This window comes from Erinaceus europaeus, chromosome 2, assembly GCF_950295315.1.
Source record: "Erinaceus europaeus chromosome 2, mEriEur2.1, whole genome shotgun sequence".
Lineage (NCBI taxonomy): Eukaryota > Metazoa > Chordata > Mammalia > Eulipotyphla > Erinaceidae > Erinaceus > Erinaceus europaeus.
This window is the reverse complement of record NC_080163.1, coordinates 80,711,280-80,729,140: the sequence shown is the minus strand read 5'-3', so window position 1 is coordinate 80,729,140 and position 17,861 is coordinate 80,711,280. Positions and strand designations below refer to the sequence as shown.

Sequence of the window (17,861 nt, the reverse complement as noted above, 5' to 3'; positions counted from 1 at the left end):
TGTTGTTATTGTTATTTTGATACTGGAGTCTTGTACCTGCATGATTCCATGGCTCTTCCATTCATGGAGATTCCCCCTTTATGCCACATCTGGTGCCCTAGGTTTACAGCTCCTATACTGGCAAGCCTTTAATGGCAGGTCAACTGTGATCTACTATGTGAACTATCTCCCAGCCCATTTTTAACACAGCACTTATTTTGCCCTTGTCATATGTAAGTACACAGGAATATTACATTTTAATAATGGGAAGTAGCAGGAACTGTCCAGGAAGGTATACCACTGGGTAAAATGCATGTTCTATGAGACTGAAGTCACAGGTTTGATCACCCTTGGCACTGCATATGAACCAAGTACTGCTCTGATCTCTCTCTCTCTCTCTCTAGTAATTATATTTATTTTCAAGAAGTATATAAAAAATACTAGGAAACTAGCACAGTATAAAACAAATGTGTTCTTACACTATAAAATTTATATCCAAACAGTTCAATCTGATTCAGACCTGATTTCCTTTGAGACAATCTGGTTCATTTTGTCAGAAGTATCTACAAATTATACTGTTATACAAAAGAATAGAGGGTGACACAATATGATAACATACCAGAGACACCATAGCCCAACCAGTCTTGTTATAGATGAACTCCAAGTTGTTCCTTCTTAAATAAAGCAAACCACCAACAAGCGAGATTAACAGAGCCAAAGCAATAGTTCCAGAATAATTGGGTGGTCTGAAGACTCGAATCTGCAAAAGTGCAATGTAAGTTTTAACATAAAAGAAACAGTTAAATTTTAATACAAAGATATCAGAAAGGTGACACTCTACTTTTCATGCTTAGCATTAAGACTCCTTTTATTTTTTATGAGTTCTAACAATAATGCCTAAAGCACCCTACCTAGCTACATAAAAAGACTTGATCTTCATTTTAAGAGTGTTAAATATATACAAACTACATCTGTTCTAGTTCACCAAGGGAATGGGGATGGGGATGCAGTCTTCATATTATTTTACATCAACAATGAATGCTAAATCTAGAAGAAAATTTTGCTGAGGAATAGTATATTTTTATGATTTTCAAGTGCCTACACAAAGAGCTTGCTTTTTAAGAAGAGTATTTTATTATAATATTTAAATATTTAAATAGAAGAAATATTTGAATATTTAAAGAGAAGAGTGGTTCTACAGTGAAGAAATAAACAACTAAAACTATAAAAGAGTTTGACATCATGGCCTAGAGATGAACTTATGACATATTTGTAGTATTGTGGTTAAGCGGTGGGAGTGGGCGGGAGGGATGGGTCACAGTCCTTTGGTGGTGGGAATGGTGTTTATATACACTCCTAGCAAAATGTAGACATATAAATCAGGAGCTAATTAATATGAGAGGGGGAAATCAATTGTATGTCTCAAAGTTTCTCAAAAGACAAACTGAATCTTTTTAATATATAGGCTATGTATTTGATATGCGGACTCTCTCAAAAGCCTAGACCAAGTAGATTAGAAGCATCCAATAGCACAGCTATATACAAGATACTGGGTACTGTCCAGCAAACCATAACAAAGGAACTTTTCAAAGTTAACCCAATTAACAAATAATGTGATGATAATATTAACTATTGATTGTCTTTTTGAACCCTAAGACAGCAGGAACCTCACATGTTCACTATAGAGCCCCTACTTCCCCCAGTCCTGGAACCCTTGGATAGGGCCCACTTTCCCGTATGCATCTCCCAATCCAAACCAAATAACATTGCATCTGCCGATCACAACCTAACCAAAGCAACGATTGCTACCTCAACATGCTTCACCTCAGAATGTATCCAGAGACTTCACGTGTGGAATGACAACCCTTCAGCTTCATTACTCGGGTGAGACCTTTCCTTTAATAGTACACTCTAATTTCATCTCAGGTAGTTCACTTTCCAACAAAGTCCCATAACCTAGATATACACCAGTTTCTGTGAGAGAGAGCTTATGTGCACACGTATCCATAAACTACTGCAAAATATATACCTGAAAGCAGGACTACACTAGAGTTTGCAGTGAGTACCTCCCTAACACTTCCTCTCCACTATTCCAAGCTTGGGATCCATGATTGCTCAACAAATTGTTTGGCTTCATATGTTAACTCTCTTTTCAATCACCAGGTTCCAGATGCCACCAGGATGCTGGCTAGGCTTCCCTGGATTGAAGACCCCACCAATGTGTCCTGGAGCTCAGCTTCCCCAGAGTCACACCCTACTAGGGAAAGAGAGAGGCAGACTGGGGGTATGGACCGACCAGTCAACGCCCATGTTCAGCGGGGAAGCAATTACAGAAGCCAGACCTTCTACCTTCTGCAACCCTCAACGACCCTGGGTCCATGCTCCCAGAGGGATAGAGAATGGGAAAGCAACCATGGGAGGGGGTGGGTTATGGGGATTGGGTGTTGGGAATTGTGTGGAGTTGTACCCCTCCTACCTTATGCTTTTGTTCACTAATCCTTTCTTAAATAAAAAATAAATAAAAAAAAAGAAGCAGAATACAAACATAGATAAATAACAAGTGAATCAAATGAGGATAATTCTATTAAGTGGGAGAGGATTTTATTTTTCAAAAATGTCAGTGTCTTTGTTGTTTTGCTACAGAGGGTTGTGCCTCTGTAGTTCTGTTCCCGGGGGAATTTTTGTTTTCTCTCCAAAGTATGAAGATGAGAGACAGAGAAGGGGAGACATCACACCACCACTGGTAAAGCTTTCTCTTTGTATCAGGCTCCTATGTGGGGGCCAGGAGCTTTTAACCCAGGTCCTTTCGGCTTCAGTATCAGTGACTTTAAAGGAAAATGTATGCTATGGAAATGTTCTAGATTAAAAGAAGTTAAAAAGACTTAATAACTATATACAATAAACTACATACTATAAAAAATTCTGACTAGGTCTTATGCAGGTACATACTGTACTTTTTTCATCTATGCAATCTCTTAAAGTTTGAAATGCTTTCCAATTAGGATAGAAAGATCTGATTAAAAATCAGAATTAGAAAATTAATAATACTTTTTTACTATTATTCTTAATGTCCAACTCATACAATACAGAGCTGAATATCTGTCAAAAAAACTTTTAAAAAAACAGAAGTTAGGAAATAAGTTTAATCACCAAAATAGCATTAAAATCTTTGACACAATTTTAGTTACAATGAAGATGCTATATAATATACTCATCTTGACTCACTAAAAATAAATATATTAGTACCTTATATCAAAAGTCAATGCTGCAATGCAATACACCAAACCCAGTGCAATTTTTACTTTGTGTTCTCCTCCCTTTCTGTTCTTGTTTCTTAGTTGTGGCCATGAGTGACATCATCCCATATTCACCCTCCTCTTTCTGGCTTATCTCTGTGATTCCTTTAAGCTCTACCCAATGATGAAGAAGGTGACTTCATCATTCTTAATGGCTGAGTAGGATTCCATTGTGTATATATACTACAACTTTCTTAGCCACTCATCCATTGTTGGTCACATAGACTGCTTCCAAGTTTGGGCTATTACAGTGTTGTTCTGAAGGAAGGTGTATATAGATGTCTTTTGATAGATATGATAGTATTTTGCAGATAACTATCATGGTGAGAGGAGAAATTTTACCCATGTACCAACAACTGAACTGTAAAGCATTGACTCCCCAATTAAAAAAAAAAATCAATGCTTCTATATTTCTTCTAGAACATATTTACATTAAAAATAGCTGCTTTTAATTGCTTCTGGTAGAAAATATATAAGATTATGGGACAATGTAGCCATAACCTGCCACTTAGGCATTATCATATTTGGCTTATTTCCTTCAGAAAAAAAAAATTACATTATGTATACTCATATTAATCCTTTAAAACACAATTCACAATCCTATAAAACTAATAATTTTCTAAAAATCTTATAAATACTATACTTTTTTGAGATCCAAAATAAAAACCTTATTACAAACCACTGTTATCTATATTATATGGTACATTTAATTTTAATTATAATTAAATTATATAATTAATTATAATTTTAATTATAATTAAATTATATAATTAACAGACATTGGTCTGTTTCTAATGTAATACAGTGCCAGAAAATAAGACCACTGTTCCATACCTTGATTCACCTTCCTAGTCCAAGTTTTATTCTGTATTTTGAATGAGGAGCAAAGGGAAACATTAGCCAAAACACCAGTCCACTATCTATGGAGTCCTATGTGATGATGAGGATTGGACCCAAGATATGCACTGTACTCACAGACCCATCTCCCAAGATTTTCCAGTCTTTAAAATTAAGATGAATATTAGTTTAAAAATTCCATGATTATGATTTGTATTATTGTAATAAGTATATTTAGAGATTAAATTCCTAGAAGTGGAATTGTTAGTTACATAGAACACATGACATACTCTTTGACTACAAACTGCACAGCTATTCTAACAGTACATATGGTTTCCTACATGGCTTGTGAAATATATATATATATATTATTGTTTGTATTTTCATTAAAGATAAACAAAAACATTGATATATATCTTGCTTTTGATTAAAATTTCTTTGATTTATACCACTAGATATTTAAGTGTATATTGTAGCAACTGAAATTATTGTGTACCAAATCTGTGCCATCATTCTAAAAAAAGATATATTTAAGTTCACTTAACTCAAAGTACAACTTACTATAGTATTCTCTAATGAAGAAGAAATGTTCCATAGACAGAGAAAAAACTGTGCCATACTATAACGCTCTAAGAATGAAGTTAATTAGTCTATTAAAAGTGAGGACAATGAAAACATACATGGACATCAGTTCTGTCAGCAATCCACTTTGCCAATTGTTCAGCTGCAAATCCAATTCTTTGAAGGTCAAAAGTATCAGCTCTCTTGGGTCTGCCTTTTGGAGGAAAATGCATGAATGTTGGAGCAGAGTTCATGTTAAGCTGTGAAACATAAAATAACATTACTAAATACAACCCCAGCAACCTTTACATATATATATTGTTCCCATATGAGATTATAACATTTAATATTAAAAACCAAGGAACATTCCAAAGCTAAATTGATATATTTTATTCATATAATGCACTATTTAATAGGAAGGAACTGAATTTGGCTAAGTTTTTTTAACTTTCAAATTTAGTATACACTGTTCATATTCCCAGCAATATCCTCTATATTGTTATATCTATCTCATTCTTTTTACCTTGTACAATTCTGCAATAAAAAATGAAGTAATATTATAATTTTGTAATATATGAACTATTTCACTTCTTAAGAGATGTTGAAGAGAATGTACTAGCATTTGATGAAATACAGTATGGACTTAATTTCAAACAATAAGTAAAATAATAATATTTCAGAATTTTTAATGATGTCTGGAATTTAAGCCAATGTTTTTGTTCCATGTAAGACAAATTTCTCAGACTATAGGAGAAATAAGCAATCGTATTACTTTGTTTAACTTCTTTAACATATTATAATGGTTACTTATCAAATTATTATCTAAAACTACTTTCCATTTGAAGACAGTATTGTATAGAGCACTATTACAGTGTAAGTGGTTCAATGGAGCAATATAATATCTAATGACATTAATTTGCATTAAGAAGCAAACTGTTAGAGTCCAGTGGTGGTGCACCTGGTTGAGTGTACATATTACAGTGCACAAGGACCCAGGTTTGAGCCCCTGGTCCCCACCTGCAGGGGGAGAGCTTCACAAGTGGTGAAGCAGGGCTACTGTTATCTCTGTCTCATTCCCTCCCTATGCCCCCTTCCCCTCGATTTCTGGCTATCTCTATCAAACAAATAAAGATAATTAATTTTTTAAAAAAGAACTGTAAAACTGTGTATCCAGTAATTATAAAATCTCAAAAGAAAGGCATTATATAAGGTTATTAATTACGTGATCAGAAACTTGTAATTCCTTGCAACACTTTTTTGCTTACTGTTGATCTCTAGGTAAATATGCAGCAGTCACAGCAGAATATTTATGTTCTACAGATATTTAATAATTCTGAATAAATTGAACAGTTACTTTCTTTTTTTTAATATTTATTTATTTTCCCTTTTGTTGTCCTTGTTGTTTAACATTGTTGTGGTTATTGATGTCATTGTTGGTGGGTATGACAGAGAGAAATGGAAAGAAGAGAGGAAGACAGAGAGGGGGAGAGAAAGATAGACACCTGCAGACCTGCTTCACCACCTGTGAAGCGACTTCCCTGCAGGTGGGGAGCCGGGGGCTCGAACCAGGATCCTTATGCCAGTCCTTGTGCTTTGCACCTCGCCACGTGCACTTAACCCACTGCGCCACCGCCTGACTCCCTGAAAAGTTACTTTCTTCCAGGTGAATCCCCCACTTCATACCTTATGCATGTATGTTTTCCATTTAATGGACACAGGAGACAGGTACAGCCAACATGTTAACATACGATTATATAAGAGGAAGTTCCTCTCATCTCACTTCCTACATTAGAATAGTAGGAAGATTCAGATAAAGGCTTATCATATTAGAGTCTGAGCATTAAATAAATCATGTAATTCATTAGCATGAGAGGTGGCATAGTGTGTAAAGTACTGAATTCTCAAGCATAAAATTCAAAGTTCAATTCCCAGTATTGCATGTGTTTAGAGTAATGGTCTGGTCTCTATCTCTCCCTTCTTCTCTGTCAATAATTATAAATAAATACATTAAACTTAAAAACTTATTTAAAAATTATATAATTCAAAGTTTTCCTCTTAAAATGTACACATTCCCTCAGGATTATGCAAAGCAGTGAGTTCTACTCTAGAGCTTCTTCTAACATAGCATATTCATTAGCCCATTGGTCAAACACTGATTCAGATGAAAATCACGTAATATTGAAGCTGCTTTTCTATCATGTCTCAAGAAACTAGGAATTACAAGTTTCGGATAATGTAATTAATACATTAAAACCCCATACATTTCTGACAACGTTTTAAAAGATCAATGTAAAGTGTACTACAACAAAATATGATTCAAAGGTTAAATAAAGACAGAAAACACTCCAGTTGTTCTCAAGTAAAGCAAAGCATTCCTATTTTTACAGGTAATTCCCCAAGAAAATCATTAACTGCTATAAACTTTTATGCATCTCTACAACTTAAAGTAAAAATTCTGGCTAAGCCAGGAGCTAGGTTTTAAAAAACACTGAGTAAAAGCAGTTCTTTATTGAGAATTCTGCTGAATTAAAATTAACCTGAGGAAATTTTTCAACTGAAAACCATCCCAAATTCAATTCTAATACCTATAAAATTTCTATTTGTGTTTCTTCTTATAAACCAATTCTAGCTACCAATGGCCTGAATTTCTTCAAAAGAGCTGCAGTCAGATGGTTAATCTTTCACAAAATCCAAGTCTGTCTTCTCCTGATTGCTATAGTCCTCACCCACACCCACAATGTCCTTAATAATGAGTGTAAAGATCAGCTGAATAGTGTTTTGACTTTATTTATAGTAGTTGTGAGACAATTAAAATGAATATTTGAATAAAATATTTATTTTTCAAAAGACCAAGAAAATATTTACTGCAATGTAAACAGTATATTTGATGATGCAAAGAAAGAAATAATGTATATGATATACTGAGTATGTACTTAAGTACCATAATGAACTAAACCTTCTGTATTCATTTAGTTCACAGGTCAGGGCAGATTAGACAGAATTCAATATAATGACTAGCATTTCTGAGGATCTCTTAAGGCCAATGCAGCTGACAATCTATAGAGACCTTCTTTTGGAATGCAGTATTTCTTGTTTAAGGTTATTAAAAATGGGCATTTTGTAACTATTTTATAACTATTATAACTATTTTAATAAATATTATCACTAGCTTCCTTACCATTAAACCCCTAAATGGGGATGAAAGATGTGTATTTTTTACCCAGTTCTCCACTAGAAAAGGAACTCAATAAAATTTGCTGAATTGGTGAACTTGAGAAGGATTCCCAAAAGGCAAAATCAATTTTGAGTGTAAGAATTAAGTGAGATATACTAACAGAAAAGATCAAGGGTAAAGGATACTGGCAGCAAAAAGAATTTACCTTCAAGAAGAAACGGGCAAAGATGAATTAATAATCAGTAAGAATGCAAATAAGCAAAAATACTCACTAATGACCCATTTACAATTAGTTCTCTAGAAACTTTACAAAATTAAATGCCTTTCCATAACCTGACAAAACATTAGCCTAAGAGTGTCACATGTGAGAAAAGTTAAGAATATAATAGCCAAATTAGTCAATATAAAATGCTACAGTAAGTTTCATATTTGAAAAGAACTTGATCAAGTAATGATAAAAATGCAATCCTTAATGACTGACTGTAAGGCAACAGCAAAGAAAAGAGCTTTAGGACTCATAATATCAACCTCAAATTTAGCTGTATAATACACTAATTTTGCAACTTTGGATAAAGTATACTTTCACTTCACCCAACATTATCTATTTATTTTGGATAGAGACAGAGAAATTGAGAGGGAAAGGAGAAGAGAGAGATATCTGATAAACTACTTGTGAAAGCTTCCTCCTGTGAGTAAGGACCAGGGGCTTGAACCCAAATAAATTTGGATGAATTAAGTAATAAGAACTTTTTTTTTCATAATTCTGGAGAATGAGAAATACATTAAGGTGTTAGGTTGGTTTCTGTTGAGACCTCTCTTCCTGGTTTGCAGACTATAATTTTCTTCATAGTGTTCTTTCATGGTCCTTTTCTCTGTAAAGAGATTCCTAGTGTCTCTTTTGATGGGGAGACTAGTCACACTGGATTAGGACCCAATCTTTATGACTTTTTTTTTAACCCTAATTAACTCAAAGACTATATCAAAATTACAGTTACATAGGAGATTATGGCTGCCACATATTAATTTAGGAGGGAAAATAATTCCACATGTAGTAGAACACTTCTAAGTCACTATAAAATACATATATATATTTGGAAAATATATACATTGAAAGATCAAAACAGATAATACAATACAAACCTACCATTATATAATACAAAGTCACTTGTCCTCTGTAATGGAAAACTTAAAATGTGTTTATTGCATAGTTCTTGCCATTAGTGAGTACAACAGAATAATAGTACTTAAACTTACTTTAGTCAAATCAGATTATGACTACTTTTACATTAACTTTAATGCATCAATGAAAAATGTATCATCCATAGCCTGTTATATATTTTAGCAAAATAAGCTTTAAATCTTACCTGTTGAAAAACATCTGTCCCCTCATCGTAGTCCACCATGCTGAAGAAGAGTTTATTACAGAAAGCAGATGAATAGCGCCAGGAATTTGCCAGTATTTGATATTCTTCATTGGCTTGCCTGATAAAAATAATGGAAACATAGCAAGCACTCAGTATGAGCAAAACTGAATACAACAGCTCCATAGAAAGGTCAGACAGTTTGTGTTTTAACTATAAAATGATCCATGACATGCAACATGATAATTATAAAAATTCATTGTCAGGGTAGAGTGTAGATAGCATAATGGTTATGCAAACAGACTCTCATGCCTGAGCTTCCAAAGTCCCAGGTTCATTTCCCCACACCATCATAAGCCAGAGGTCTGGTTTAAAAAAAAAAAAATCATAATCTATAATAAAGTTTTAATGCAGCACAGTAAGTAACACTAACTCATTTAAATACTGTTTATGGCTGCTATGTGATATATAAGGTTTAGGTAGTTTTAACAGAAATTGTATGGGCCCAAAGCCTGAATCTTTTAAAAAATTTAACAACTTTTCTTCTAAGAGATGAAATTATGTGGAATGTCCTTGAGAAGTAGCAATCTCAATGGAGTTTGCAGTAATGGGAAATCCACATAAAGACTGAAAGACTGAGACTTTTTACCTATTTTAAAAATTTTAGCCAATTACTGCTTCATAGGTATTGGTAGAAGATGGACAACTTCTGGGTCGGAGACAAAGAATTTTATCACTTCATATTTGTTTGCAATCACTCTCCATGCCTCCAAATCTCAGAGTGAAGCAAAAAGGTTTTTGTGATCATATTCTCAACCCACTTTTAAGGGGGTGTTTGTTTCTTTGTTCTGAGCTTAGTGAGCTCTTGTTATATTTTGATTAATAGCCCTTTAAATCTGCTACATGTTGTATAAAGATCTCTTATTCTATAGTCATTCTGTTTTGATGATAGTGCCCTTTGCTATGTAGAAGCTTATCAGATTAAGTATTCCTAAATAGTTTGTTTTTGTTTTCCATGCTGAATGGCTACAGCCTTTGAAGACATTTCTGGAGCATAGACTATGAAGTGTTCTGTCAGTATTTTCCTCTAGGTACTGAGTAGTTCCTGGTTTAATGTCTATGCCACTGATCCATGTTGAGTTAACTTTTCTGCATAGTGATATGGAGTGATCCATATAGAGCACTAATCAACTCTGGCTTTTTAGTGGTGCTGGGGTGGTGGGGATTGAACTTCCGACTTTGGAGCCTCAGGCATGAGAGTCTCTTTGCATAACCATTATGCTACCTACCCCGACCCCATCATATTTTTTAAAAAATATTTTATTTAGTTTAGTTTCGTGAAAGAGAGATACACAGAGAAATACAGAGAGGAAGACAAGAGCACTGCTCAGCTCTGTCTTATAGTGGTGCCATACACTGAATATGGCATCACAGAGCCCCAAGCATGAAAATCTTTTTGCATAACCATTATGTTGTCTTTCCAGCACTATCCACATGTTTCAATCCAATTTAGTCTCTCTATCTAATGTTTTGGGATCCTCTGTCAAAAATCAGTTGTCCAGGAGCAGGCGATAGCACAGTGGGTTAAGCACACATGGTGCAAAGCACAAAGACAGGTGTGTGGATCCCAGTTTGAGCACCCAGCTCCCCACCTGTAGGGGGTTGCTTCACAAGCTGTGAATCAAGTCAGTAAGGGTCTATCTTTCTGTCCCCATCTCTGTCTTCTTCTCCTCTCTCCATTTCTCTCTTTCCTATCCAACAACAAGGACAGCAATAACAACAACAATAATAACAAAGGCAACAAAAGGTGAAAAAATAGCCTCTAGGAGCAGTGGATTCGTAGTACAAGCACTGAGCCCAAGAAATAACCCTGGAGGCAAAAAAAAAATTAGTTGCCCATTAGTAGGGGAGGGAGAGCACTTATTTCTAGGCTTTCAATTTTTTTTCTTTGCATGAATGTTTCATTGCAATCTATCCTTTTTCTTTTTTTTTCATTAGTGATTTAATAATGATAGATAAGATTGTTGGATACAATGTGTATAATTCCACACAGTTCCCACCATCAGCGTTCCCTACCCAATCCCCTCCATTGGAAGGTTCTCTAATTTTTTAACTTTTTAAATTATCTTTACTTATTGGATAGATACAGTCAGAAATTGAGAGGGAAGGGGGTGACAGAGAGGAAGACACCCACAGCCCTGCTCCACCACTTGTGAGGCTTCCTCACTGCAGGAGGACCAGAAGCTTGAACCTGGGTTCTTGAGCATTGCAGTGTGTGCACTTAACCAGACGCACCACCACTTGGACCCCAGTCCTCTATTCTTTATCTCTATGGGAGTATGGACCAAATATCTTTTTGGGGTACAGAAGGTCAGAGGTCAGGTGTCAGTAATTGCTTCTCCACTGAACATAGGTGTTGACAAGTCGATCCATACCCTCAGCCTGTTTCTATTAGGCTTTCAATTCTATTCTACCTATACCTGTTTCCAATTAACTAGAAATTGTAATTGACTAATTACATTCTGGTTCCAGTAGCAGGCAATTTTGATTCTGGTAAGTCTGTAGTATAACTTGAGAGCAGAAAGTATTATGCCTCCAGTCTTTTTTTTTTTTTTTTCCACAAGGTTGCTTTGGCAACCCTAGTTATTGCCCAGTTTTTATCTCCTTTGACTCAACATAGTTCCTTCAAGTTCCATAAACCAAGGAGAAAATAAAGAAAATATACTGGATGATCTTGCTTAAAGGTGGAACTTAAGAAACAAGGACAGTGAAGGAAAATACAAAATTAAACTTGAACCAGTTGTGGCATAGTTTATCAAAGCACAGGACTCTAGGACAGGAGAGGGAATAAAGAGAGCACTGGCATCCTGACAGATGAGGATGGAAACAGGTCTAAACTGGAGGTCAGAGTGTTCTCCACACATCTATCATGGAGTGATGAGAAATTACATCCAGTGTCTCAACAGCTGCATTGTACTATAAACCATTTATCCCTCAATGAAAACACACACACACACACACACACACACACTTTTATAACTGTGTTACAGGAGAGGTATACTGCATTTGAGGGATTACAGTGACAGCAAGTTTAGTTGGTGGGAGACAGGATTTATCCCATAAGCACACATAAGCAATCAAGTCTTTGTCTTCATATACCCAAAGGGGCATGGATAATCAGGATCCACATAAGGTTACTTCTTCTAATAGTCACAAAAATACATTATCACATAAAAAAGAAACAAAATAAAATAAGAGTTCCCATAAATTTAAACTATGACCACTCAAGTTAAGCACCAATAGAGTAAATAAAACTCACAGGGAAAAAAAAAGGAATAAATGGATTATATTGAACAAGACTGTGTGTGCTCAGGATGGTACAACCATAGACAGATGGACTATATTGGAAGGAAGTGAAAGAAGAGGGTCTAGAGATTATAATTCAACATGTTCAACTTTAAACAAGAAAGATTAAAAGAATTAAAGACAAAAAAAGGAAACATCTCTAGAAAGTAAATGCAATAAAAGGTTCCAGGAAAGTACATCTCATCCTCTTGTATCTGTATCTCTCTGCCTCTCTTATCTTTCATTTTGCAGAAAGGAGGAGTTTGCCAAGAGGTGTGGAACCCCTGTGAAGTCCTCTTTTAGCATTAAACACTCATTTATTCATTTTTTAATTGGGTAGTTAATGGATTACCATATAGTCTATCACATAAGCAAACCTCTCTTTTCTCCACTTAACTGGTGTCTAGGAGACATGATATGATCCCAGTGTCCCTTCATCCTGTTTCCTTCCTTTGAGTTCTTTGCTTTGGTGTCACATACCGCCTTATGTTTTGCATGACCACTACATTATTTCCCTACCACAGTTGTTTTCTTTTTAATTTTCATTATATAATCTATTCAGTTTCAGAGTCCTAAGAAGGTTCTATTTATATAATGAAGACAATTGACAGAAAGGTGGCCGAAAGTGTCTTTTTGCATATACCATATTCATAGGGTCTTTTTTCTCTTTAAGATATCCCATGTCCTCAAAGTCCACCCGCTCTCCAATCTCATCTGCAATACTGCAGAACTAACTGTGTGAAATAGAGATTTTCTACTGTGCAGTACTTCTCTATTTGGACTGCTCTTGCTTATGACTGTTCAATGTCAAAGCCCTAATATAGAATAGGCATTTCATAAAGGTTTGATCCTTTATAAATTAGGCAATACACTAGGCTGTTGGAAAAGGCATGATGTATTTTTTTTCTATGAAAAAAGCATCACGACTTTTCTGACAACCCAATATAGGATCATAGTGGTCTAGAAAAAGTGTATATATAAAATATTCAGTTAAAGGGGTGAGGCGGTAGAGCATAAATGCTACAATGCTCAAAATTCCAGGTTCAAGCCTTGGATCCCCCCTGTAGGGGAAAAACTTCATAAGCAGTGAAGCAGTGCTGTAGGTTTCTCTTTTTCTCTCCCTCTCATCTGTCTCTATTTACTTATTAAATAAAATATTTAGGAAAAAAACCAAGTTTTGTGTGGGAAGATTTAAGTAGAAAGTACATGGAGAGAATAGCAAGATGGCTGCAGTATAAAGACCATCCTCATTTAAAATGTATAAGTTTTGCTCAAGCAATAGAATATCATAAGCTTTATGTTGAAGACAGGAGAATACAAGCAGTAGAATTAGGACCTTGAGTTTATTTTTTAAGCAGTGAACTCTCCATGCTTCTGAAAAATTTGAATCATTAAAATTACTAATTAAGTAAGCCACCTTATTGAAGAAAATGTTTAAAAACACTTAGAAAATTACCACAGTGACCTAGCTGGGAAAATATGAGGCTAATATAATACAGCAGTATATGAATAAAAATATGGCCTATTTCATACATATTCTTCTTTAGAATCTATACTGCCAAAACAACCAGCCAACTTTCTAGTTAGGAAAATAGTTAGAGCAGGTAATTACTTGAGAAGACAAGAAAAATATTTCCTCAACTCTTTTCACTTTTTAAAGAAAATTTAAAACAATGGGTAAATGGGAACTTTTTTCTCCTGAATACTGTAGCAATAGTATCATTTAACAGATATGTCATTCATTAAAATAATGCAATGATCCAGAAATGGATACAAGTAGCCCTCTCAATAATGTAAGCCTTGTTCTCCTAAACCTTCATTTCTTCTTACTCTTCCCAATCTTCCAATTTTTTGTGAGCTTAGAGTTAAAAACAGAGGAATCCCAACTAATTCCAAATACAAAAATTTACTGGATTTTTTTTTTTTTTGCATCAATCCATTTAGCTTAGGACTAATGGAGCAAACTATAGTATTAGGAGTGCTCCTTTCAGACCATACTGTCACTTCAAGCTGTAAACTGGAAACCATAACTGCACTCATACAATGAACTCAAATATATTTCTAATGGTGCCGACTAAAACATTCAGTTTGTGTAGTTCATATGAATAGCACTAGTCTAATAAATTTAGGTAGCACTGTAAGTTGTCTTAGTATACTTATATATATCCTGAAGAGGGCAGTCAAGTAGCATGAAAGTATTCAGGAAGGCTTAAGTAATAACTGCTGGCATGGCACAGTTCCATGAAGTCTTTTATATTACATAGCCTCTACCTTTTATTATGGGAAGTAGAAAAAAAAAATCACCTTTTCCAAATACTTTTAATAACCCTTTTGTAAAAAGTTATATAAAACTTAAATGATTATATAGAACTGTAGACAAGTTAATAATCTATTTCACATGAAGAGTGCAATTTTATCTTTATCACATGTTGAGCTATTTTTAAAGGCATATGATTTGTCCTTTAAATTAAATTTTTCTATATATAAAGTAACAAACACATCAAAATCCAAATATATGCCTTTTATCATAATAAATATGATTTAAATAATTACACCAAAATATGTCTTCACAAAAAACTCAAGTTAATACAGTTTTTATAGATAATCATACTTATACCTACATACAAGTAGATAAATCTAGATAGAAATAGTGGAGATTATATAATCAGGTGTGAGCACACAAGTACTTCTTGTACCTAAGGAGAAAAATAATCTGGTAAATAGTATGATCAACAAAGATTCTAATAGTAATTTTACTCTGGCTCTATTACACATACTCAGAAAACTGCTGAATATATAAGAATATATTAGACAGAATGTTTCTACAGAACTGAAGATTAAACAGTACACTACTTACTACACTGTAGACTATATAAGGTGCTATTAGGTAAGACAATGAAGGTGTGAACATTAGAACTTTGTTTTTTAAATATTTATTTACTTATTCCCATTTGTTGTCCTTGTTGTTTTATTGTTGTAGTTACTACTGTTGTTATTGATATCATTGTTGTTGGATAGGACAGAGAAAAATGGAGAGAGGAGAGGAAGACAGAGAGGGGGAGAGAAAGACAGACACCTGCAGACCTGCTTCACCCCCTGTGAAGCTACTTTCCTGCAGGTGGGGAGCAGGGACTCGAACGGGGATCCTTCCTTCAGTCCTTGCGCTTCACACCACATGTGCTTAAAACCAGCTACACTATCACCCGACTCTGGTTTTTCTATACATCTATTTTTTTTTCTTCACCAAACTCAGACAACTTTCCTTGAAAAGCAACTAACTTGACATATATGACATAAGGGAGTTAGGTGGTAGCACAGCGGGTTAAGCACACATGGTGCAAATCGCAAGGACCAGCGTATCCGGGTTTGAGCCTCCCATTCCCCACCTGCAGGGGAGTCCCTTCACAGGCGGTGAAGCAGGTCTGCAGGTAGGTGTCTTTCTCTCCCCCTCTCTGTCTTCCCCTCCTTTCTCCATTTCTCTCTGTCCTAACAACGACGATATAAATAACATCGACAACAACAATAAAAAACAAGGGCAACAAAAGGGAAAATAAATAAAAATTAAAAAAAGAAATATATGACTTAAATACTTAAAATCAAAATGCAAGCTGAAACTATATTAAGCTACAGATAACATGCATAGTTACAATTCAGTTTGAATCATTTGAATTTTGGAGTATGTAATAGTAATCAATAAATACATAATTAAGACTGTGCCAAACCTAACACAGAAAGTAGTAAAATAAAAAAAGCTGATTCTTTAATCATATAGTAAATTTCTTATCTACTACATAAATATATTTTACATATAATAAATAACTGAAAATAACAATTATTAGAGAAATGAATAAAAACAGAATATGGAATGGTAAAAATAAGAAAGACTAAGGGCTTTGGCTCAGGAAATATTGATTTACTAGAGAAACATTTACAGTGTTCAACAATGAAATGGAACAAAAAAGTTCTTCTGTACATTTCAACTCAATTTTTCTAACACCATTTGTTGAAAAGACTCTCCTTTCTCCATTTAATAGTCAAAGATTGCCTCCCATAGGTGTGGGGGGCAATGATTTTTTTCTTACCAAATTCACCTCAGAGCCCTATAGTGAAAGACAGAAACAGGCTGGGGGTATGGACTGATCTGCCAACATCCATAACATTCAGCAGAGAAACAATTACAGAAGGTAGATCTCCTACCTTTTGCACGCCATAAAATTCTTTGGTTCATACTCCCAGAGGGATAAAAGAATAGGAAAAAGCTTCCAATGGAAGGGATGGAATAGGGAACTCTGGTAGAAGTAATTGTACCCCTGCTATCCTATAATTTTGTTAATCATTATTAAAGCACAGATTAAAAAATTAATGCAAAAAATTGCAATGAACATGTTCAAAGCAAGGGAAATCATATTTGTAATAACATGACCAGAAATTTTGATATTAAAAGTGTCTGTTGAATATTACCAGACAACTGAACAAATCAAATTAGAAAAGCATTAGCTCACTCCTTAAATCATGCAGGATGCCTTGCTACTTCTTTGCTTAACCTGATGTGTTAAAAAAACAAATATATTTAACCTTTACAGAATCACTGTAATGAATAAAAAAGGAAGACGCAGATTATAGAAACTGTATGCCATGAAAGGGAGAGTAGGTATTTTGTACTAAGATGAAGACATCCTGAGCAATATTTTATGACGTCGGCTATGTACCATAAACCATTTAATGTATTTATATCTGTCTCACTTAATTTTCATATGGTTTTATGATACAGACAGTTTTGTTAATATATTTATTTTCTCTTTTGTTGCCTTGTTGTTTTCACAGTTGTAGTTATTGTTATTGATGTCCTCCTTATTAGATAGGACAGAGAGAAATGGAGAGAGGAGGGGAAGACAGAGAGGGAGAGAAAGACAGACACCTGCAGACCTGCTTCACCACTTGTGAAGCGACCCTCCCTACAGGTGGAAAGCCGGGGACTCAAACTGGGATCCTTAAGCTGGTCCTTGTGCTTCGCACCACTTGCGCTTAAGCCGCTGCGCTACTGACTGACTCCCCAGACACTGGTTTTTATCTTCATTTCATATGAAGGGCAGAAGTTAATCAACTTGTTTCTGTCCCGTAAACGTAACTGAGAGTCAATAGAATTCAAACTCAGTAAAAGTCAGGTTATGACTAAACTCACAGCTATGGATACCAACACAAACATAATTTTCAAAGTACTGTCACCTAATTACTTATATCAAAAATTATTTAAAAAATTGGATTTTGGGGAGTCTGGCAGTAGCACAGTGGGTTAAGCTCACGTGG

The 17,861-nt window shown here is 34.8% G+C and overlaps 1 protein-coding gene across 4 annotated transcripts in view; it reads right to left on the bottom strand.

Moving 5' to 3' along the window:
- The window catches only part of TUSC3 (tumor suppressor candidate 3), a 119,013-nt gene that overhangs the window by 65,425 nt on the left and 35,727 nt on the right, over positions 1 to 17,861 (bottom strand). For all 4 annotated transcript variants that reach the window (XM_007516273.3, XM_007516274.2, XM_016185236.2 and 1 more), the window contains 3 exons: positions 9,213 to 9,330; positions 4,793 to 4,933; positions 599 to 739 (listed from right to left, as the gene is read on the bottom strand). In XM_007516273.3, the coding sequence (XP_007516335.2) occupies positions 599 to 739; positions 4,793 to 4,933; positions 9,213 to 9,330 (400 nt within the window). The remainder of the gene's footprint in view (positions 1 to 598; positions 740 to 4,792; positions 4,934 to 9,212; positions 9,331 to 17,861) is intronic.